The sequence below is a fragment of the Mauremys mutica genome, chromosome 7, assembly GCF_020497125.1.
Source record: "Mauremys mutica isolate MM-2020 ecotype Southern chromosome 7, ASM2049712v1, whole genome shotgun sequence".
NCBI classification, from domain to species: Eukaryota; Metazoa; Chordata; order Testudines; family Geoemydidae; genus Mauremys; species Mauremys mutica.
In genome coordinates, this window is record NC_059078.1 from 90,194,490 (window position 1) to 90,219,347 (window position 24,858).

The 24,858-nt window shown below is 40.2% G+C and overlaps 1 protein-coding gene and 1 long non-coding RNA gene across 4 annotated transcripts in view; one reads left to right on the forward strand and one right to left on the reverse strand.

The window, feature by feature from the left end:
- Nucleotides 1-24,858, forward strand: part of LOC123373588 — a 34,567-nt gene that overhangs the window by 1,426 nt on the left and 8,283 nt on the right. For both annotated transcript variants that reach the window (XR_006580770.1, XR_006580769.1), the window contains exon 2: nucleotides 16,349-16,473. This is a non-coding gene — a long non-coding RNA (uncharacterized LOC123373588). The remainder of the gene's footprint in view (nucleotides 1-16,348; nucleotides 16,474-24,858) is intronic.
- Nucleotides 1,394-19,731, reverse strand: TFAM (transcription factor A, mitochondrial). Of its 2 annotated transcripts, XR_006580768.1 has the most exons (8): nucleotides 19,570-19,731; nucleotides 18,845-18,978; nucleotides 15,887-15,957; nucleotides 11,396-11,545; nucleotides 7,939-8,034; nucleotides 5,889-5,945; nucleotides 3,372-3,442; nucleotides 2,176-2,312 (listed from the first exon to the last, which is right to left on the reverse strand). XR_006580768.1 is itself a non-coding variant. In XM_045022584.1 (7 exons), exons 1-7 carry the CDS (start codon nucleotides 19,629-19,631, stop codon nucleotides 2,043-2,045), a joined length of 840 nt encoding a protein of 279 aa, XP_044878519.1. In that variant the 5' UTR covers nucleotides 19,632-19,728; the 3' UTR covers nucleotides 1,394-2,042. The 2 variants fall into 2 exon arrangements, 1 of the variants encoding a protein (XP_044878519.1); XM_045022584.1 differs by lacking the exon at nucleotides 3,372-3,442 and having other exon boundaries at nucleotides 1,394-2,312; nucleotides 19,570-19,728.

The following is a 24,858-nucleotide window of genomic DNA, read 5'->3' on the forward strand; positions in this document are numbered from 1 at the left end:
GGCTGACAAGAGTGGAGTAAAATACGCCAGACTCTGCTGCAGGGTGTTAATGCTAAAGCGTAATGATGACACATCAAAAGCCAACACTGACTACAATACCTTGGTCACTTCAGCAGGGGTTTTTCTCATTCCTATAGCACCTGGCCTATACTGCTAGATAATGTGGTCATTATCCACTACCTTCTTCCCCTCCACTATCATTCCTGTCCTAACTACAGCAATTGCATACATCAAAGTGTAGTATCAACACAATATAATAGTTTAGCAGTCTTAATATAACTGAGCAGCTAGAAACAGTAGGAACAAACATTATATACAATGTACTGGACTGAAGAGCCCTCTATTACCAAGCTTCTGCTTCCCACGTCGATACTTACAGACTAATAAAGTCACTTCTTCATGTTCATTTTGGTAAAATAGATTATATTAAATAGATTGAGCTCAAAGTCTGTCACTGTAAGGCATTCTTATATCACTCAATCCTTTAATCATTCTCATGTCTCTTCTCTGAACTGTCTCCGATTTTTCAACATCCTTTTTGAATTGTAGATACCAGAACTGGACATAGTATTCTAGTACCCAGTGCCAAATACAAAGGTACTACAACCTCCATACTCTGATTCAATATTGCCATTTATATATTCAAGGATTTCATTAGAAATGATCAAATAGTTTTCACTGCATATAATGTTTTATCAGTTTCTTCATGCTATTGTTATGGAAAATTAGTCAGAGGCAAGGATTCTCAAACTTCATTGCACCACGACCCCCTTTTGATAACAAAAATTACTACATGACCCCAGGAGAGGGGATCGAAGCCTGAAGCCACCCAAGCCCTGTGGCCCAGGGTGGTGGTGGTGGGGCACAAAATACTAAAGCCCAAAGCAGAAAGCCCATAACCTGAGACCCACCACCCAGAACTGAAGCCCTCGGGCTTCAGCCGTCAGTCCGTTACTTTAACTGTCAATACGTTACAGGCTTCAGAACTTCCTATGACTCCTTGCTTTTTTCCCCTCATTCAAGGAGAAAATTCCACAAATACAAAGTTATTTGGAATTGCTTTCAGTTAGTTGCAATTACTGTAAGTTATTTAACATGCAAGTTTGGAATAACTTTTGGGAAATGGGAGATTATTTCTAAAAGGTAACTTCTCTAGAGGCCAGGAGTTTTGCCACCGACTTCAGCAAGGGGAGGAGAAGGCTCCAAGAAACACCAATCAGATCTTGACATAGCCCAATTTTATTCCTAAATCTGAAACCATTGTTTTGTAACAGCTGATAACTTTTTTTTTAAAGTGTATATTGCTTCTCTTGGAAACTACCCCAAAACTGACAATGATAAAATGGTGTTTTGCAGATTTTTGAAATAATGGCATAAAACTCAAGGGAAAATATTTTGTACAAAACTCAGTGATTTTTTTATTCTATTCAACTTAAATGTATGCATAGATGTGTGATACATACAAAGTGGCACACAGATGAATATGGATGCAAGTAACAACTAAATGTGTACATAATTCTGAAGTTTACATTTGTTGTGAGAGGAACTGAAATTAGCAAAAAATACACACTCAGACACTTATTTCCAGCTAATGCATGCGCTATTAACACTAGGGAGGAAACAGAACATACCTCTGTTGTAAATTCAGGTTTCACCTCCCAATTAGTTACAACATCTAGAAGATATCACAGATTATGGTTGCTTTCATTAAAATATCGTATAAATTACAAAAACTAATACTTGTCTGCATTATTGTGGGCCCAAGAATGCTCTTCCCATCACAATCAGTCAGTATCAAAAGTATTCACAGCTTGATTAATGTTGATTAGGTTTATACAGACTATGTTACACCTGCAGAGATCATTTCTCTGGATAATTCTGAGAGAGATATTCAAATCTCTCTTACCCAATTTTTTCTTAAATATCTTATATAAACCATCTTATTTTTTCAAAAATTCAGTGCTAGTGCTAAGTGCATTAACACTTACAAGCAGAATAAAGTCATGGCAATCAAGTAATTAAATATAAAACATTTACCAGCTTTATTCTTCAGAACGTTTTGTCTTTAATTTTCCTATAACTTCTGGTGATGAAGAATCTTTAGTTCTTTGAATCTTCTTTACAGTTTTAACCCTCTTTTTTGAAACAACCTTTTTTACGGTTTTCTTCTCTGTTGCAACTCTTGATTTTTTGAGTCTTCTGATTTTGTAACGTATCAGATCTTCACGTCCAACATCAACCATTTGCTCCTCCCATGACTTCATTTCATTTTCATACCGAACCTTGTCATCTTCAGCAAGCTGTAGATATGTCTGAGAAATAATTTAAAATGTTTCAATATTTCCTTAGGTAAAATTCCAGCTGTTGCTGTAAATGGAAATTCTGGCAAATCTCATGGCATTTTCCCCTTCCCAATGCTTCACAAGAATTTGAAGCATCTGTTTCTTAGAAGCAAATTCACTTACAAATGAAAGCACTAATAAGTTGCTGCATAGTAAGTTATTTATCTCTTTAAATGACATAAGAAAGTCTACTTCAAATTCCTCAGTAACCTCTACCTTCACTTTCCTAAGAGCTGTCATTTCTTCTGCTTCTTGAGACCTTCAGGCCCCCTACACATTCAATTTTCCCTCCATCCTAGTGCCTTATATGTTGAGGTAGAATATTCAGGCAATTGCATATTTAAAATTTACAAATTTACTCTTCTGGAATGTTTTAAGCAATTTCAGCTAAACCAAATAAAGCATTAGCTGTATGTTCTACTAAACTCATGAGCAGTGAAACAATGTTGAGATTTCAGACAATACTTCAATGAGGAAACTGCCTTTTCAATTTTAAATGTTAGAAAAACTATTTGTATAGCATGGTGCTTTACACTCAGACAGACAAGTCCCCATCTTGAGCTTACAATATAATATACTCTGTTTGCATGAAGTCTTCTTATGAGCACATTAGAAGTGTGTTACCTATTTGCACAGACACATTAGACCCTCAGATAAAAATCTTTAATTCTCCCTTTTCCCCATTGCTAAGTAAATATTAGCTAAGAAATACTATGTTTAGGGGCAGTTAAGGTTACAGCAGGACAAATTCCATCCATCCAAAACTTTAGAAGAATGGAAATAAAAAGTTAAGTAGAAAGACTTGTGCATTTCTCTCCATTCAACTATTGATATGATAATATACTCCAACACTCCATAAGGCTTTTGTTTCCAACAAATACCAAAAAGCAATAAATGACCTCAACTTCAAATTTGCACTTTAACACAAAACCTTAACAGTAAGATCATATTCTTTTATATCAATTATGCCAACAGATCAGTACATCTGACTGTCACATTCCATGCATTTGGGAAATGATTCTGCCTTACCATTTCTGAGGTCACTAAGGTTTTGCATTGGAGTACAAGTTTGATGAAGCTGTGGTACATAAGGATTAAAGCTGGAAAGAGAAACCAAACATATTTCTGCACAACCAATTTCAAATTTGATTCTCTCTCTAGAAAGAATATGAAATATAAAATAGTTGCGTGCTCCAATTACACATTCAAACAAACATTATTTGGACAGAGGAAATTCAGGACAAGGAATGCCAGATTTAAAAGTAAGTCAAGATTAAGAAGGGCCAATTGGGTTTTTATTAGGGCTGTCAAGTGATTACAAAAATTAATCATGATTACTCACACTATTAAACAATAACAGAATACTATTTATTTAAATATTTTTGGATGTTTTCTACATTTTCAAATATATTGATTTCAGTTACAACACAGAATACAAAGAGTACAGTGCTCGCTTTATATTTGCTTTTGATTACAAGTATTGCACTGTAAAAAACCAAAAGAAAATAGTATTTTTCAAATCACCTAATACAAGTACTGTTGTGTTATCTCTTTATCATGAAAGTTGAAGTTACAAATGTAGGTAAAAAACCCTGCATTCAAAAATGAAACAATGTAAAACTTTAGCACCTATAAGTCCACTCAGTCCTACTTTTTGTTCAGCCAATTGCTCAAACAAGTTTGTTTACATTTGCAGGAGATAATGCTGCCTGCTTGTTTACCATATCATCTGAAAGTGAGAACAGGCCGTTCACATAGCACTTTTGTAGCTAGCATTGCAAGGTATTTATGTGCCAGATGCACTAAAGATTCACATGTCCCTTCATGCTTCAACCACCATTCCAGGGGACATGCGTCCATGCTGAAGATGGGTTCTGCTCAATAACAATCCAAAGCAGTACGGACCGACATGTTCATTTTCATTATTTGAGTCAGATGCCACCAGCAGAAGATTGATTTTCTTTTTTGGTGGTTCAGGTTCTGTAGTTTCCGCATCGGAGTATTGCTCTTTTAAGACTTTGGAGAGCATGCTCCACACCCCGTCCCTCACAGATTTTGGAAGGCACTTCGGATTTTTAACCTGGGATCGAGTGCCATGGCTATCTTTCGAAATCTCACATTGGTATCTTCTTTGCATTTTCTGAAATCTGCAGTGAAAGTGTTCTTAAAATGAACAACATATGCTGGGTCATCATCTGAGACTGCAATAACATGAAGTATATGGCAGAATGTGGGTAAAACACAGCAGGGGACATACTATTCTCCCCAAGGAGTTCAGTCATAAATTTAATTAACACATTTTTTTTAAACGAGCATCATCAGCATGGAAGCATGTCCTCTGGAATGGTGGCCGAAGCATATAGGGGCATACGAATATTTGGAATATCTGGCATGTAAATACCTTGCAATGCCGGCTACAAAAGTGCCATGCGAATGGCCTGTTCTCACTTTCTGGTGACATTGTAAGTAAGAAGAGGACAGCACTATCTCTTGTAAATGTAAACAAACTTGTTTGTCTTAGCGATTGGTTGAAAAAGAAGTAGGACTGAGTGGACTTGTAGGCTCTAAAGTTTTACACTGTTTTATTATTGAGTGCAGATATGTAAAACAACAAAAATCTAAATTTGTAAGTAGCACTTCCACAACAGAAATTGCACTACACTATTTGTCCGAGGTGAACTGAAAAATACTATTTTTTGTATCAGTTTTACAGTGCAAATATTAGTAATAAAAAATTATACACTCTGATTTCAATTACAACACAGAATACAATATATATGAAAATGTAGAAAAAACAAACAAAATATTTAATAAATGTCAACTGGTATTCCATTGTTTAACAGTGCAATTAACACTGCGATTAATCACAATTCATTTGTTTTAATTGCGATTAATATTTTTTTTACTTAATCACGTGAGTTAACTGCAATTAATCAACAGCCCTAGTTTTTATACTATTTTAATGTGCAATGCTTCAAATATACTCATACACTCATCTGGAGCATCATACCTCAGTGCACTGTTAAAGACAGCAAAAAAATCACATGAAGAAAGATTTTTCTCATGCATGTAACAGTGTTATTAAAATTTCTATTAAACATATCAAAATAACTCATTCCCCATGAGAACCAAATCCATTACTAGTTTGAAGTTTTTAAAAAGATCTAATTTCATTTATGAAAGCAAGAAGTTAATTTGAAAAAATTTAACTGTTTTTTCCTTTCATATTCAGGAATCAATATTCCTCCCCAACACCACCCACCCATTCCACTGCTTAATGAAATGTTATCTGTATTTTTAAAAAAGTGGTCACTGTTGTATTAAGAATCAATATGAGACATTTCAGCTTGAAGTGTAATTGGTTTCAAAAATTTATAAAAAAAATTAAAATAAAATCCTTTAATAAAAAATTCACTTTAATTATAATAAAAGGTTGGTGTAACTAGAGTTTACAAGAGTGTCCTGGAGTCAGAATGACTAAACTGTCATTCTGTAGTTGGAGAACACTTAGCTGGACTGGAGCCTCACCAAAAGCTAGACACATACCTGCTTTTGAGAACTGGATAGATCTTGCCATTCTTCAAATAAATTCTTCATCTTTGCCTACAAAATACAAACTCTCTCTCAAACTCATGTAAAAAATTTGGATCATGAGATTCTCAAGGGTATAAGCTAAAAGGGACTAAAGTCCTCCTAAAGCAAAATTAGTTGACAGCTAAATACCTTTGATTCCAGTAAAAAACACCATTCTTCGTGCTCTTAAAATGGAAAGTTGTGCACTGCTTGAGATGGGACAGTATGTACCAGTACAGAATACCAGCACACACTGTGTTTAATGAACAAGCATCAACACGAAAACGACCAAAATCTCTGAAGTACTATCTGCATGTACTTTACAAATTAGACATCTTGATTATTTCACTCTGTTTGTAAATAGTATTTGAACTTTATAAATACTGTCAAAGTCTTCATGAAATAGGTAAACTGGGACTGGTAATCTTGACCTTTTTATAGATGGAGAAATAGAGGTGAGTTGACTTGCTCATGGGCACCCTGAACGTCACAGAAAGGTGACTAGAGCCAGGGGGAGCAAACATGGGAAGAAAGACAGAAGAGAAGGGCTAAATATGAGGAAGCTAGCTAGGAATAAAATTGGTTATGGGGGAAAGTAAGGATAGAAGATTAAGGTGTTTGCTGAATTGGAAGGTAGGCAGATGTTAGAAAACAGATGGAGAATTGAGGGTACAAGGAAGGTAAGCAGAGAGCAAGAAGAGGAGACTAAACAAGGTGGAATGAATACACCACTCATAAGTGATAGTCTGACTTTTTGGGAGGTGGATACTTTCCCATCACTAAAAGGCTGCTCCAATGCAAAAGTGAAACAAAAACCAATTAACTAAGAAGTTCAAGCGTAAATGGGCAGACTTATGGGTAGTCTGCCAAGGGGATCATCTATATATTTCTGTTGTTGTCCATCTAGTTAGTTTTTAAGTGAGGTGAAACTTGGGGGTTCGCAAGACAAATCAGACTCCTGAAAGGGATACAGTAGTCTGGAAAGGTTGAGCGCCACTGACCTATACCTTCATGAGACATACAGTTAACACTTGCTATTCCTAATCATCTTAGTTCTAGGGAAATAAGCTGGTTGATTATATGAATGGATCACCTCAGAGAGAAATGCCTTGCATCACTCGTTGACCCTCTCCATATAATCAAACGTAACTGCAGGATATCAAAGAGTTCCTTCCACTCAGCTGGGAAATTAGTGGCCTTGATACTAAGCATGGATTAAATATAGTTTTCAATCCAGTCAAATGAACTTTATCATGATTTGAATCTATTTAAATTATGCTTTGCATTTGTAGACCCTGCTGGTGTGCTTTCACGTAGTGCTGTTTGAAACATGTACGTTAAAGTGTACTAGGGAACCTTTTATGGTACACTAGCAGGATCTACATAGATCAATCAACACATTAGCATGCTTTAGAAATCACACCCAGTAGAATGTATTACCCTACTGTATAGACAAGTGCTGATTTGGTTAAACTGGGGCAACCTTTTGTATGGCTTATTTATAGTTTAAGTCAATTTGGAACAGGCTGAAGCTAATCCAAAAATAAACTACGCTTAAACCAAAGTTGTCATGTCCACACAAGGGTTTTTACTGACTTACTCCAATCAGTTTAAATTCACACCTGAAGTTAAATTGGTGCACATTTCTTGTGCAGACAAGGTCTTCATTAAAGTGATGCAACCCTGTGTTTAGATCTAAGAAAGAAGCAGGGAAAAATGGAATTTTCCAGGTATTGAATCAGAGGGAGTAAGTCTTCAGAGTGTACAATACTGCAAGACTTTCTGATATATTAAGTCCATGTATCCATCGAGTGGCTCAGTTTGAATAGCAAGCAATTAGCAGCAAGCGTTCAACCATGCCCTAAAAATTCACACTTTTGCCTAGCAAAGGAAGATCCAGAAATACTGAACTGTTTGAATTGTTACCCGTAAGAGAAGCAAATTTTCTGAATGCAACAAATTTTGGAAGATAGTCATTTTACCAATGAAGAAATCTAAAGTTAACCAATTTTGTCTTGTTTACCTGAACTGAAATTCCCTTAGCTTCTTGGAAGTGTTCAGACATGAAAATGTTAAAGCCAGTACGAGGTCTTTTAGGCTTTCCAAGCACTGTTAATTCCTAAAAGATTGTAAGAAGGCAGAAGTTATTTTTCTGTGAATGAGTCAACCCACTGATTATATATATTTATAATTTGTTTCAATTCATTTTAGCAAAGCTGATTATACCATTAGATTTTTATTGACCATTTTACACTTACTAAAAAAAGAAGCATTTTACAAAAAGATCAATTTCTTATGCAAAATTGCATTACACTGTGGACAAGAGACCATTAAGGTTTACAGTAAACACCAACTACTCTTCACTTGTGAACCAAACTCATACTTTAACCCAGATTGAGACAATAGGCTAGATTTGAGCCCATTGGAGGAAGGGATCATGACTAGCTACATGAACCAAAATGTGGAGAACTGCACTAAACATCTCAGTTTCTCCTAAGGGTCATTTTTATTTCGCTATCAGTGGACTCCTTGAACAAAAATCTAGTGGTTAATTTATTAGTAAGGTTCCTGCCAAATTTATCTTAGGCAGGTTAACTATTTGCCTTTGATACTAAACAGAGCATAAAATTTCTGGCCTTGCCTGGAAACGTCCATTTGTTGGATTGTGCCAATTGTGATTTTATGATATTTTCAAGCATTGATTAGAGGAAGATAGACAGCTCCTTTAGGACAATGGAGAAGCTGTTTTGTAGTTTCACTTTACCCCTGATCAGGATTTTCCTGCACTCATTGGACAGGCTCTGGACTCATATTGAGAGGTAGCTACATTGCAAAGCATTAGATCAAAACAGTCTGCTTTAAAGAACTTTTCCTAAGTTGTTTCTTCCATTACCTATAGTTTTAAATCCAAAAGTTACTCTTCTTCAGGGGAGATGAATGTGTGACACTGCACCCCATATTCTTCATAGTAATATTATTATATGATATAATTATAATATATTTTATGCAAGATAAGTCATGTGAGGTGTCATTGGAAAAGTTATGATTTGCTGAATATGATTATCCTATTTGCATGTATCTTTTTGTATCTGAAGTTATGAATATTGACTATGTATCTGTATTTCAAATGTAGCTCCATCTGGGTGATGCCCACTAGACAAGAAGCTTTCAGTCTAGATAGCTGATTGGGAAGGGCCTATTCAGGGCAATAAGCCATTAGAGAAAACAACAGGCCCTCGAAGAAGCTTATCTCCCACCTGGTGAGCCTTTCTGAGAACACCCCTAAGAGCCCATAAGTCAGTGGTCCCCAACATGGTGCCCGTGGGCACCATGGCGCCCACCAGGGCATTTATGTGCACCCACCTAGTGCCCAGCAGGGGAGAGAAGCCGCAGCCCCGCACCTGACAGGGACATAGAACTCAGGCTGTGAGCGTGGTGTTCTCTGTTCCCAGCAGGCGCGGGGCCCGCCTAGTGCCCAGCAGGGAAGAGAAGCCGTGGCCCCGCGCCTGCTGGGGACAGAGAATTCCAGGGCTGCAGGCTGTGGGCTCCAGTGTTCTCGGTCCCTAGCAGGTGCAGGGCCGCGGCTTAAGCCAGAGAGAAGCCACAGCCCCGTGCCTGCCAGGGACAGAGAACTCTGGGGCTGCGGGCACCAGTGTTCTCTGTCCTCGTGGCTTCTCTCCGGCTTCTCTCTCCTCTCTGGATTCATATATTATGTAATATTAAATATGATGTTTTTTGTATTATTTAATGTACAAATACAAAATAAGTGTTGAAAAATTGTTGGCGCCCGCCATACTCTTCTGAAAACATGAATGTGCTATCGGCCACAAAAAGGTTGGGGACCACTGCTATAAGTAATGGCTGCTATGACTCTACAAGGACATGTAACCGGGTCACATGATTCTGGATTCCATCTTGGGATGTCAGTATTTTTCCACAAACTGGTCTGGGAACCAAGTTTTGAAACAAAGGGATCCCACCATATGCTAAAGCTATATAAGGCAGGGAGTAACATCATCTGTGGTTGTTCACTCCCCACACAAGAAGACTCCCGGAAATACCCGAGGAACAAAGACTGAACTGGGGGAAGTGCTGGACTAAAGGAATTTCTAGCCTGTGTATGAAACACCTGGAGATTCCAAGCTGTAAAGCAAGTGCATCTTGCCCCTTAAGGATCTGCAGCCTGCTTGTATCATCTCTTAGGGTGATAATCTGCTAATTCATATCCAACCTATCTAGTATATTAAGCTTAGTGTCCGTTTTTTATTTATTTGCTAGGTAATCTGATTTATCTGTTGCTATCCCTTATAATCACTTAAAATCTAATAACCATTTGTAGTTAATAAACTTTTTATTTTAATCTAAATCAATGAGCTTTGACTGGAGTGCTTGGGGAATATCTCTGCTTGGCTACCACAAGTGTGCATAGTTCTCTTCACATTGAGGGAGAGGTGGACCGCATATTAAACCCATATACTGGCCAGATTTGACCAGAGCAGGATGGTACTGCTCTGGGGTCCCAGGCTGGGAAGCTGATGGTTAGAAAGCCTGCGTGTAACTGCAGCTGGTGAGTCCCTTACCTGTATGAATGCTGGTGAAAGTGTAAGCTGGAGGGCCTTGCAGCTTGTCACAGCAGTACAATGAGAGAGGGAGCCCAGGCTGGTGGGTTAGGGGGCTCGGTGGTACTCAAGTTCCAGGTGGCACCCCAGGGTGAACCCATCACAGAAGGAGTGGAAGGAGAATATTTACATTTCTTAATTCTGGAGTTCTTACTCTGATACAAAGGACATGTGAAGTGCCAACCTTATTACTCCATCTAGTATAGGTGTTGGTGGCTACAATGGTTTTGGGGAGGCTTAGTCAACTGGATGACATCCTGGAGCTGAGAAATCCAGGGGCTGGTGGACTGAATCCTCATGGAAAGCTATTTCCAGGACACCTCCTGCACTTGAAGACCTCTGGTGTTGTTGCTCCCTCCTGACAGGCCTCTTCCAGGACACTGACCATATGGGAAATAACTGGAGTGGAGCACTTGCTACCTAGTCACTGTTACTTGTTCTTTTTGCTGAAATTATCTGCCATCTTCACCTTGGCAGAGGGGACTGTTTCAGGCAGTGGCAAATGAGGGTTAATAATTGGCTTTGCAGCATACTCAACCAAATATTTCAGGACTGTGCTGATTCTCATGCACCACAAGGTGAAACTGTCTGGTCTATTTTCATGGTCTCAGTTAAGTGAAATGGAAAAAAGTATAGCATAGTGAGAAGCAAATTAAATAAAGTAATCAATAAACCCAGGTATTATAGGAAACATCAGTAATGATTTAAGTATGATTTTTAACGTGACAGCATTCCTTTAAAACATTATTTCTAGCCTTGCATTGTAATCATGATCCATGTTTAATAACCACTTGAAACAACCAGATTAATACATTTAAGTTACCTTAAAAGGGAAAATGAAATCACATTTTGAGTACTTACCCTCTTTTTCCTCATTGCTTTTCTTTTTGCACGTTTTTGTCTCCTTTCTTCTTTCAAAGCTACTATCTGGGCTGGACTTAACTGTGCTTTGTATTTGGCCAGTTCTTCTTTGTATGCTTGCCTGTCTACCTTTGCAGCTGCTTCATATGTCTATAAGCACAAAAATCATGAAAGCAACCAAAGAAAGCAAACATAACTGTCAATTTCAGCTAAACATTCTACCTTTAAAACAGTGACTCTCAACCTTTCCAGACAACTGTACCCCTGTCAGGAGTCCAATTTGTTTTGCATATCCCCAAATTTCACCTCACTTAAAAACTACTTGCTTACAAAATCAGACATAAAAATACAAGTGTCACAGCACACTATTATTGAAAAATTGCATATTTTCTATTTTTAACCATACAATTATAAAATAAATCAACTGGAATATAAATATTGTACTTACATTTCAGTGTACAGAGCGGTATAAACAAGTCATTGTCAGTATGAAATTTTAGTTTGTACTGACTTCGCTAATGCTTTTTATGTAGTCTGTTGTACAAGTAGGCAAATATCTAGATGAACTGATACACCCACTGGAAGATCTCTGCGTACCCCGAAGGCTATGAATACCCCTGGTTGAGAACCACTGCTTTAAAACATTCTAAAGATCAAACAGCCTTCCAAAGGATGCAGGCTATAGCAGGATACGGATATTGGCCTGCCATGCAGTAAACAGAATCATCAGGCTTCACAGAGTCCCTAGAAATAATCAATGCAGCAGAGATGCATATAATCTCTAGCAAAGAAGAGTTATTGTAACATGAGCTCCCCACCTCCCACGTGTAACAGCCCCATATCTTTGTCCTGCCCCTCCTTTCCCGGGGGAGGGACATAATCCATGAGAGTTGGTCTTCAGGATGAAGTAACCTCACGATTGACACAACAGTAATTCGATACAACTACTCTTTAGACCCTCTTCCCTGCATGTATCATATTATGCATTCACAGCAACTGTATCAACAGTACATACTATTTACACCATCATTTGGATTCAAAAGCTAACCAATGTATTAACTACCACCATGTCAGATTCCATTAGTTAAGTGCTTGTGCAGCAACTACACCAGTGATGGGCCTCCTAATGCTCCTGTCCAGCCTTCAGAGAAGCTGTAACAACTCAGAGTACACTAGCTCTGTCACTTATCAAGCTGGCTGCATGCCAGCCCAAGAACAGCTGAGGAGTTACTCTCCTGATTTCCCCCAAATACCATCCAATTCCCTCCTCTTGCAAAGTAGTCATCCCTCCCTGTTTCTCTTGGATGTACTGCCTTGGTGTTGGTTGCGGGGCTGCCAGCAGGGGTTGGCCACTGCCGCCCTCTGGAGACACCTGAGGAATAACGCTGGAGGAGCAGGCAGCCAGTGAGTTCCCCACCTTCCCTGGCAGGGCTGGCTCCAGAGCCCAGCGGGGCAAGCTCCTGCCTGGGGCGGCCCTTTCCCGGGGGGGCGGCAGGCTGGGCCGGCGCACCTGCCGCAGTCATGCCTGCGGGAGGTCCACCGGAGCCCCGGGAGCAGCGGACCTGCCGCAGGCATGACTGCGGAGGGGACGCTCGGCCGACGGCTCCAGTGGACCTCCCGCAGGCATGACTGCGGACGGTTCGCTGGTCCCGCGGCTCGGCTGGACCTCCCGCAGGCATGCCTGCGGCAGCTCAATCGGAGCCGCCGGACCTGCGAACCGCCCGCAGCTGCAGGAGGTCTAGCCGAGCCGCGCGACCAGCGGACCCTCCGCAGTCATGCCCGCGGGAGGTCCGCTGCTCCTGCGGCTCCGGGGCGCCTCCCGGGCATGACTGCTTGGGGCGGCCAAAAACCTAGAGCCGCCCCTGTTCCCTGGGGTAGTGTGGCTCAGATTTTGGGCTTCAGCTCTGGGAAGGGGGGGCAGCAGACTCTGGTTGAGGGGCTTCGGGATCCACCCCAGGGCTCCAGCTGCGCGGCAGGAGGCCCCAGGGCTCCGGCTGCACAGCTTCAGGCTCCATCCCCCGTCCATGGGGCTTTGGGATCTGGTCACAGGGCTTCAGATTCCAGCCTCCCGCTGCCTCCCCCAGCCACCTACCCACACACCCCATTGCCCTGACATCCCCCCCCCAACCAAGGCTTACTTTATCCCAAGGCTTGCCAGGGCTGAGTAAGTCTGCCGTGAAAAATGATACTTGTATGTTTGTTACTATCACTTTTCACAATAGACTTACTAGCTAGCAATCAATAAATTACAATGATTTGGACATGTATATGTGCATATTTATTTGTTTTCCCTAAAGCTAATCAAGTATTTTAGGGAAAAAAATATGGCACTCTGAGGCCACCAAAAAATTTGTCCTTAGAACCCATCTTAGCAACACAGCAAGGATGCTAGGGCCAAGATGACTAGTGCTGGAGTGCCGAAGTAGTGCAGAGTACCAGAAACTAATTGCACTCAAGCTCCAAAGCAAGTGCCAAAGTGCTGAGTCACCAAAGTATCCAAAGCAAAGGCCTCAAAAATATAGCTAACAGAGCAGATTTGACAGGAAAGCAGAGAGGAAATATGAAGATAAATACCTGATATGTCACTGGAAACCAGGCTAGAACTGGAGCAATGGACAGTCAGGTGCTGCCTCCAACAGGGAGTTCCTTTGATAACTGTAGTCAAGAAGGAACTGGCTTGGAATGTTCCAAGGGCAGCATTTATATTCTGCAGTGGGTAGCAATTGCATCGGGGACCCTAGCTCATACGCTACCTCTCTATTGCTGCCCTGAAGGATCAAAAGGAGATGTAACGCACAAGTTTCCCAGTCTTGCACTAAGAAGTTAAGACCCAGAAGTGAAAAATCTCACACAGATAGTACCTTTAGAGAAATTACTTTCAACAGATTAGAGCCTAAACTCCAGGATCATAATCTCATCAGGAGGAAAGACTGTACTATGTGATCTCTCACAAAATGTGAGTCTCATTTACCATAACAGCACAAAGACAGGAGACCAAGAGAAACAGGAAGTATATAGGTTAGTATAATCATGTGGGACCCCTCTGAATAGCTATTTTCTATAATACATCAAGTTTAGGTGCTATATCTGAGAAACAAGATTTATGCAGTTTATTTCACTTATCTATTACAAAGCACATAGATTTATACTATACAATTAAAATATTTGTAATAGTTTTTCCCCCCCCAATACAACCATCACAAATCTAAACATCTTAAATACTTCAGCTTGCTTCTTCCACGAACACCCAAAGGGAAAAAAAAGTGCATTAACAGCAGGCCCCAAAAGTTAAAGCCAGGCTTCTTGTGGAAGCACAAAGAGTTCCAGATTTGAAGTCCCTTTCTTAGAAAATGCCCACCAGAAGCCCACTCCCACACCTCTAGATATCAAACAGTGACAGACAAATTTCAAGTTAATCAGATTCCAAACCATTTAGAATTTTATATCTTAAAACCAACACCTTGGACTTCACCCTGAGACTAACTGGCAGTTAATGACGATCACAGAGCACTGGTGTTATGCATTCCTGGTATGAAATATTAAGATGTGCTAACACATTCAATACTAACTTAAGTTATGGATGGTAGGAAGATGTAGACATATAGAGAGGACAATAGTCTAGCCTAAAGGTAACAGATATGAATAACTGTAGCAAATTATTCATCTGGGAAAAAAACACCATTCCACTTGTCTCATCAGGCCAATATAGAAGAGTGTTTCAGAGCACAATTGCTACCTGAGCATCCATGAGCCATCTAGGATCTATAAAAATCCCTAAATTGTAAATCTATGCTACAAACAGCACCATGCACCCTCAGGGGTGTCACTATAGCCTTTGCCAATCCTTCCAATTGCTTAACAACCTACAAGTACTATTTCAGTCTCCTCTGGATTGAATCTCAGCCAGCTCTCATGGAGATACCAAGTAATTTGTCCCAAGAAGATCAGATGAGGGAAAAAAAACAGAGCTTTTGCTTAACACACTAAAAAACACAATGGCATGTATTTCCTTCCTAACCAATTAATATATGTAGTTATTGTGATGATCAATGGGGAGTAAAACAGAATCTTGTAGAATCCCATGACACTTCTCTCAGGGAGGATGAGCAACTGTCCAAAGTACTGACCTCTGGAAATTCTCATTATGAAAGAAGTTGAATCATTTGCTAAGGACTGCAAATCAGTCAACACCACTTCATGATCAAATGTTTAAGGCAACAGTTCTAAAAGAATCAGTACATACTTTATCCTTGTTCATTGTTAGTAGGAGAGATCAATTTCTGCAATACCATTTGTCCCATACCCAGGTCTAAAACCTGAGTGATGGGGTGGTCCCAAAAACCTGAGAACTCCAGATACTATAAGTTGCCATGCTACAACCTTTTCAACAACATTTCCTTTGATAAGACACACCAAACCCAGCCAACATAAAAATAAGACTCAATATGCAACTGAAAGAGCATAAAACAAAAGAAAAAAAATCAAGCTTACTTGTTTCTCTGACACTGGTAGCTCTTTCCAAGCATATGCAATTTTTTTTGCTATCTCCAAAATGCTCACATCTGTGAAACACAAGAAATTTTTAACTTCTTAGTTTACAAGGAAGAGAGTAAGAAAATTGAACCTGTTTTAATGTTTAAAATGTTTTTCAATTTCCCCAGGAAAGAATTTGCTACTGGTATTTTTCTGCCACAGACATATTCTTTTTCTATAAAACCTGTCCTAATATGCCAGTACGAGAAACTGTGAACACCAGGTGAATAAAATAGCTTTTCTTTTATTTCTGACAGAAAGATTAAATGTCACTATTTCAGAAACAGGCATTTTTGTGTGTGACCTACACAGAATTTTTTTAGCAGTTGGGCTTATGTTTCTTTTTTCTTCTTTACACTGCATATACAACCTGAAAGTTTTTTTTTTTTAAGTCTCTGTTTGTTTGTGTTTTTTACTTAGAAATACCAGAAAACTCAAGTCTCAACTTCCCTTGTTTTGCCAGAGGACCTGCTGGAATAGACCAGTACAGGTTCAGTTTTACACCTTAACTGAATGGGAAGTGGTGTTGAATCTTCAAATGGCAGGTACTTCATCTAAAATGTTAATCATTGAAATTAAATAAGCATTAACAATCCCCAATTTCCCCTAAACAATGGTTTAGAGACTCTGCCTTAAATGCCCTTCCCTTCTCAATTAGCTTTCACTCCTTACTTCTGTAATATCATTTCACAAATTCTTCAATCAGAAAGTTTTTTCAGGTCAAACAAGACTTGAACTTGTAAAATAGAAGCAGTTAAGATTTTTGTTGATAAAAATCCTTCAAGGGTTTCTTTACACATCCTAGTGAGGGAAAGGGCACAGGCTCAATTCCTCCGCCTCAACACACTTTCCAAAAATGCCAGTTCTGCTTTTCCATTATTGACCTGACTGAACCTAAGCATTCAGTAAGTAATTCAGGCTCAAAAGTATAGGAAGACAAGACAGACCTAGAATACATGGGTCAGCCTCTCCTTTCACACTCCACTCAACAATGCCACATTTTGCCATGGACTATTAGATTTTAGGAGAAAAGAAGGGTAACTTTATCAAGATGAGGAAGACTAATACTTTATCAGGTCTACAAACAACTTTTTGTGCCCTAGGATGGAATATACTAATTTGTAGACTAAGGTTTTGTCTACACTACCAAGTTTTGTTGACAAAACTTATGTTGACATCCAAAGGTCGACAAAACAAAAATCGCGAAAGGGTGTTCACACTTGCTTCTTCTGTTGACAGATAACGTCCACATTGTGGGCGCCATCATCGACAGTATGAGCAATGTACTGTGGATATGTATCCTACAGTGCAGTGTTGTGAGATGGCAGAGCTGATTGCTGCGCATCTTGGGAGGATTCCCTCCATGTTCTCCCACAGCCTCCTCAGTTGCGGGGAGTGGCATCATGAGTAACTCTGTGAGCTCTGTGCTGAGGAATGTCAAAGCAGGGGCTGCTGTGTTCCTAGTGCAGGGCAGAGCAGGAACATTCCAATTTGTTCTTTGTTCCCTGCAGTTCTGAAAGGGGAGGGTCACATGGTGCTGTTTATAGCATAGATTTACAATTTAGGGATTTTTATAGATTCTGGATGGCTCATGGATGCTCTGGCAGCACTTGTGGTCTGAAACACACTTCTATATTGGCCCAATGAGACAAGTGCAACAGTGTTTTTTTCCCAGATGAATAGTTTGCTATAGTTATTCATATGTCACCTTTAGGCTAGATTATTGTCCTCTCTATATGTCTACATCTTCCTATCATGCATAGCTTAAGTTAGCATTGAATGTGTTAGCACATCTTAATATTTCATGCCAGGAATGCATAACACTGGTGCTTTGTGATCTGCCTTTACTGCCAGTTAGTTTCAGGGTGGTGTCCAAGGCAGTTTTCGGTGACAAAACTTGGTAGTGTAGACAAAGCCTACGTCACAGGAAGAGCTCATGCACTGGGATCTGGGTAGGTAACTGGACAAGATCTTCAAGCATATTTTAATAGGAGAACTTTCTGATTATAACCCCTCTACAGCCAAATGACTTAAGAATTCTCAACTGTTTATTGTTTAAAGTGAGTTACCTCAAAACTTGTCCAAGATGATCATAAATCATAATTTAGTTTCAATACTTTAAAATAATCATTTCTACATACAGTAATCCTCAATCAGACCAAGTTTCCTCATTCCCAAATGAATTTTTCCATATCAGAACAATATTAAATTTTGCAGCTCTTGTTGGCTATGAATAGGAAAGAAAGCTTTAACATACACATACTTTCAAACAACTAAAAATATTCAAGGGAAAGACACCCACTCTTAAAAATATTTGCCCTTTCCCAATTTAGGTTATGGACAGACTCACCATTTTCAAAGCCCAGCAAATTACCAGATAAAGCATCAGGATAAAAGCTTGTACTGGGTATTAGTACATAATCAAAAATTATCTTTTTCATATGCATGAAAAGAAATATTCACATGCAGTGGAAGAATGCTAATCATTACAACGCAAATATGTAATGGGGTTCTTTTTGAAGTTCTCATATTAAGTACCTTGTTCATAAAACAAATATTTATTCTACTCTGAATGAATTAAAATTCAAAGTTTTTTAGAGCTAATATAAAGTACGGGCAGTATGTGTATCTAACATTCAATCCTGATATTTAATTTTACTGGATTTTATCACTTTACTATGTTCTTTTAAAGTTTACTTACTCATATAATATTTAGTTTGACTCAAATACTCATCTAATTTTTTAATCAAAGGAAAAAGTGCACACACATCTGAAATAAAACTGGGTTCTATAAACAGAGCTGCTAACACATCTTAAATTCATACTAAAATAAAATGATTTTGTTTATATTTCTAAGCAGTTTATGAAACAAAAACAACATTTATTCTAATGCTAAATTTCTTTAGAGTTCCTTACCTGGGTTTTGTTTTCTAAAAATGGGCTGCTGATCTTTTAGAAAACGAAAGTAGGCTGTTAAGGGTCGCTTTGGAGGATTATCTGAACTGATCTGTTTTGAAAACCACTTCTCCACTGAGTATGTAGTACTGCATCTTTAACACACGGAGTTATCAGACATTAAAAATACATCAATATGTAAACTCAGTTGTAAATTACACTTCAAAATAAATACCGTGACCGTTAGTTTAGAATCCAAATGTAAGCAGTATTACCAGACTCCAGAATAAGCCCACAACCAACATTTACAGCCCATCATATTCCCGGCCCAAATGCACAGGAGCTGCTCCAGAAACAACTCCGCATCCGTAACCAGGCTTGGGTCTGCCACTTCCAACATGCTGAAAGCTTCTATCACCCCCCCACCCCGCCAGGACACGCTCCCGCCTATGAGCAAAGAGGGCCACTGGGGAGAACGGAAGAAGGGAACGATGCGCGGAGAGTGCCCGGAGGGTGCTGCGGCCGGGGAGGGGACGATGCGCGGAGGGTGCCCGAAGGCTGCCGCAGGAGGGGATGGGACGTTGCGCTGGGGGCACCCAGGGGCGCTGCCGGCAGGGGGAAGGCGGAGTGAGGGGACGGGGAGGGTGGCTGGGGCGGGATGCAGACAGATGCGCTGGGAGGACCAGGAGCCCCAGGAAACTGGCTCACGCCGAAGTTTTGACGCGAGCCCCGGGCGGTGTCTTCACCTGAGAATGTGCCGGGCGCTGGGAAGAGCGGCCAGGGCCCGGCCCAGCAGCGCGGCCGCCATGGCACCGACAAAAACAACAGGACGCTCGTCAGGTCAGAGCCGCGCGCGCTGCTAGCGCGGTGCAGTGTGGGAAAAAGTGAGTCCCGCCTCTTTGATGGAACAGGGCCTCGGGACAGTATAGTCTCCACAGCGCATGCTCCGAACCGTCCGCCTGCGGGGGGGCGGGGCAGGAGGAGGGAGGGGGTGAGCTGGGAGTGCGGCGCGCCGCTCCTGTAGCGTGTTCCGGGGACTAGCGGGGAGGTGCCCGCGGCGGGGCTGGGTCCCTCCCCCTCGAGGCTCGGGCGGGCACCTCAAGCCCCGCTGAGGTGTTATCAGAGCTGTTCAGTGCCATGCGACGGATCTCAGCACGGCCCCTGCCCCAACGATGTGCGAGCTAGAGGAGAGACAGAGACAGACGAACAAGTGATTTACGGAGCCTTTTCCTATGACGTGTGCGCTGTGCAGCCTTCCGCCGCGCACCCCGCGCCGTTTCTTTGACTCGTTTAGCTCCGCTTGGAATTGCGCAGGAATAGCTCGCGGCTCACATGCCAGTTTTTTAAACAGATATCCCCGCTGAAATCAATATACTCTGCCTTTCAACAAAAAGTCGACCAATACAGGTATTTGAAGAAACTCATACTGGTGATCGTGGCAGTCCTTGGCTTGAAGCCCTTTTATATGCTGTTAGTAAGCATACGTGAAAGTTACGAGTTTTCGCTAAAGATCCTGTCTGTACAGAATTCTCACACTTGAGTCTTAACCCCTTAGTGCGAGACTGGCAGAGCTTCCCTGGCCTTACTCAGAGACAAGGTGGGTTAATTTATTGGATCAACTTCTAGGACAAGCTCTCAAGCCACACGGAGCTCTTCTTCAGTTGTGGCTTGAAAGCTTCTCTCTCTCTCTCACACAGATAAGTTGGTTCATTATAAGATATTACCTCACCCACCATGTTCCTTTAATATCCATTCCTGGATTCTCACACAGCTATAACTACATTGCATATACCTCTCTGTTCAGGGCAGCCGTAGCCGGGAAGAGTGCAAGCCAGGCCGGCCTCTTGTGGCTGTTATGTGCCATCTGCAGCAGAGTATATGTGCTGTCCTTGACCTTTCAATTTCTTCTTTACCAGAATAAAATAGCTTTCAGCACAAGCCTGAACCTTGGGAGCCCTTGTTTCAGCAGATCCTAACCACACTTTGTTGGGTATTTTTTTCTTCCTAGTAGCCTTATCATCTAGTCAGTTCCAGTATGGTTTTATAGATTTTTGACACCATTGTATCATTACTTCAGTGTCTGCTGTAGTGGGAGATAGCACTAGTCTTTAGGGCTAAGTGCTGCTTTGGCTGCTCTATGCCTGTTCTTTCTTTTGACACACTGGTATTTGTTTTTTCTGTATTTTGGTGCCTCTTTTTGGTCATTGCCACAATGTCACCAGGGTGTTTCTGCTTGTTGGCACAGTTGTGTGACAACATTGTCTTAGGTACTCTGACATGAAAGTTCACTTCCTGTTTCAAAGCCCAGGGGCTTCTTTTGTCTATTGGTCCAGAAATACCAGTATCATTTTTCCTACTTTGATGTCCAAAAGGGAAAGGAGACCACTTAGTGTCTTAAAACATCTTGTCATATTTAACATTGAAACTAGGCATTAGAGGCAGCTGTGTTGCAAGATACATGGTCCTGATAAAACTGATTAAAGGTCCTTTGGGACCACCCAATTCCTGTGGGAAATTTTTTTTTTTAAATGTGGAAAGTCACAGTTCTGGTGGCAGTCACTCTCACTCACAGAGCTGACTAATCAACCTTATACTAGATTGTACAAGAATAATTGTATTGTGATTCTACTGAGATTCCTCACCATGAATTCAACCTCAGACTATTGTCCTACCAACATTTTCCTAGTCACCTGCTTAACACAGAGAAACCTGTATAGCAACACTGTGAAAAAGATAATTGGGGTTATATTTGGAAACACCTAAAGCTTTCAGAAGACCAATCTAATCTTATTTCTTTTGATACCAATGCATCAGGCAATATTTTTATTAGGATGATCACATCTAAATGGATGTCTGATAGCCTTCTGGTTTCAGACTGCAGGGATATAATGTCAAAACTTACTTGTTTTGAGACAAAACCATTACATAACAGTCCATCTCAGCTGTTTCCCTAGAAAACCATCTACCGACCTACTAAGTGGTCCTCTTTCATAAACAAATGCTCTAAAAATGGCCCATTATGAGTATCTGGGCACTTCACACATTTTAATGTATTTATCCTCACAACACAGCTGGTATGTAGGGAAGAAATATTTCCATTTAAGAGATGGGCAATTGAGAGACAGAGGCTAGGCCCAGGTCCTCAACAATACACATTTAACTTCCACTGGTTTTAATGGTAATTAGGTGTCTAAATACATTTGAGGATCTGGCTCCAAGTCTCTCTGGGCTTGGCTACACTTACAAATTTGCAGCGCTGCAGCAGGGTGTGAAAACACACCCTCTCCAGCACTGCAAATTGCAGCGCTGCAAAGCGCCAGTGTGGTCAAAGCCCCAGCGCTGGGAGCGCGGCTCCCAGCGCTGTCCGTTATTCCCCACAGGGAGGTGGAGTACGGACAGCACTGGGAGAACTTTCTCCCAGCGCTGGTGCTGTGACTACACTTAGCGCTTCAAAGCGCTGCCACGGCAGCGCTTTGAAGCGCTAAGTGTAGCCACAGCCTCTGTGTTTCAGTTCCCCTTCTGTCAAGTGGGCCTAAATGATTTGCCCAAGGTCACCTATGAAGTCTGGGCCCAAGCAAGGATTGAACTCCGGCCTCCTAAGTTTCAAACCAGTGCCCTTCCCCCTGGCCCTTGTTGCTTGGATTTCACCCTCAGAGATAGGACTTTTCAACTCAGCTTTAGAGCTCAATTCCAAAGTAAAATAAATCAAACTCATCCATCACTTTTGTTTTCTTTCGGTGTGTCCCTTATTTTGTTGACCAATTTATTTTTAGATAAGCAAAGACTTCAATGGTGTGTTTGATAGTGCAGTTGTGTTACTTTGTTCCTCTTTATACTGTTAATATGAATATAGAACAAGCTCCCTTTTTCCGCTAGCAGTAGCAGCTTTACTCTTTTGCAACATCCCTTCCGCTTCTTGTGTGAGAGAGAATCTTGCTGATAGTATTTTTAGGGAAAAGAGTATTTAGCCTATAATAATTCTTCTCTCATTATGCTGTTTTGCACCTTATTTTTTTTCATTCCATAGAGCATTCTCATGCCCTTTGTTCTCTGTTCCCCTCACTGAGGAACAGCAGTTTCCTTCTGAGGGAATGATGCATTCCATCACAGTGTCTTCAGTATTCTTCCCAGCTGCTTTTTACACCCATTGCAGTCTCCAAACCACTATTCCCCATATACAAGGCTGCTTTTAATAGCCCCAATTAATTCCTTAGCAGTTGAATACAATATTAAAAATGTAGGATTAGACATATGAGTACTTAAAGAGCAAATTATTCTTTAACAGAGACAGATATACATTTTTAATTTTTATTGTCATTTAGGCCTCAGTTGGCATCTTTAGGCAGAAAATACCACACAAACATCAGAAATTTGTTAAACAAGTTATTAGAAAGCAAGCTGTCTGTAATATTAGAGTAAGAATAAATAAGAATAAAACTAAGATTACATTTTCAAGAATTTCCAGAGATATGGAGATCCTTTAGTTGTGGCGATGTCACCGTAGAGAGGACAATCAGATGAAGCATTTTACAGTGAATGGTAGAACATGACTGGATAGAGAGGAGGGAAGCACAGATTATTTATACATTGTTTATTCCATCATAATGAAAGCAGCAGGACTGAGCAATCTTTTGAAGAGAGAAAAGAAAAAAAAGTCTTCATAATGCATCATCTAATAAATGATAGAACATTAACCAGGAAATGCTTAAAATCCTTCCTTATTCAACAATGATTTAAATGTTGTCCTGGTGGATGAAGTTTGGAATTACCTAAAATGCCAGTCAAAGAAATCAAAATATCAGACCCATAGATTAGTAGATATGATTTCTTGGACAGAAGAAGGTCTAGACTACTTAAGGCAGGTTGATAACTGAGTCAGGAACTGAATTTCAGCTAAAAATACCACTGAGAAAACTCCTACAAAGAATGTCTTCAAGACACTTATCTTCAAAGAATCCTATAAAGTTAGAGTGAAAACTAGTGCTGCAGTCAGTTCATCATGGTCAGTTAATTTGATTTCTATTGCTCATCCCACAGATCTTGCATTATGGTGGGAAGCTATTCCTTTTTGTATGGTGTATATTCAAATATTGCCAATTTACTTATAAACATTTTCAAAGTAACCTTGATGTTTTAGTAAAAGTAAAAGACAAAGAATAATTGCATCCGAAGAAGTGGGTATTCACCCACGAAAGCTCATGCTGCAAAACGTCTGTTAGTCTATAAGGTGCCACAGGATTCTTTGCTGCTTTTAAAGAATAATTAATTCCCTTTAACATGCAAATCAAGCTTCCAAATTTCACACAGTTAAGCATAAGACACTAAGAACTATTTAAACCATTTGTTCTGGTGCAAGCATATTACTAACAAAAATGTAAGAAACAAATGAAAGAGAATTCTGGGAAAGATTCTGTTACTCAGAAGCCTTTTCCTCCTCTCCCCCCCACTAGTGATATTATACAAAACAAACGAATGGTGAATAGTTTAGCTTTCATAGCAGTAATATCCCATTTCAAGTAGAGTGGAATTACTCATTTATTTTTACTATTAAAAGACTTTTATTGACCATTTTAAAGATGGTATATTCTACAGTGTACAACAGGGACGTTCTTTGAAGCAGTGCAGTGAAAAAAACTTCAGTGCTTCTCCAGTGTTGCTCTCAAAAGTCAATTGTATATTAGAAAAAAAAGACATTTCACAAGTGACCAATTTGTGCTGCTGTTTTATATTCTGGGCAATGGTGAATCAAGGAATTTTAAACAAGTATTAATGAATAAAAAAAATTTCAATGGTAGAAAAAGAGTTTCTAGCATGCATGCTGTTCTACACATTCCAGTTAGATGTTTGCTACAGGAAATGGCATTTTTTCCTTGGTGTAAGAGAAAGCACTGGAGTTAGCTTGTACTCAGAGGTTTTGGCTCCTGTAGTGGCAAATTTCCCATTCAATCCAGTTTTGCTTAATGCAGAAAGTTCAAAGCAATAGGCTAATCATGCATTTCATTTATTTACATTTAGCATCCTGAGGGGGGGGGGGG

Bases quoted from the DNA above. Each gene is read 5' to 3' on its own strand.
- TFAM (XM_045022584.1), bottom strand. From the start codon at position 19,631: ATGGCGGCCGCGCTGCTGGGCCGGGCCCTGGCCGCTCTTCCCAGCGCC. The intron at 15,958-18,844 runs GTAAGGAACTCT...TGTGTTTCACAG, and splicing joins TTTTAGAAAACAAAACCCAG to ATGTGAGCATTTTGGAGATA. The intron at 11,546-15,886 runs GTAAGCTTGATT...TTGTGCTTATAG, and splicing joins TACCAGTGTCAGAGAAACAA to ACATATGAAGCAGCTGCAAA.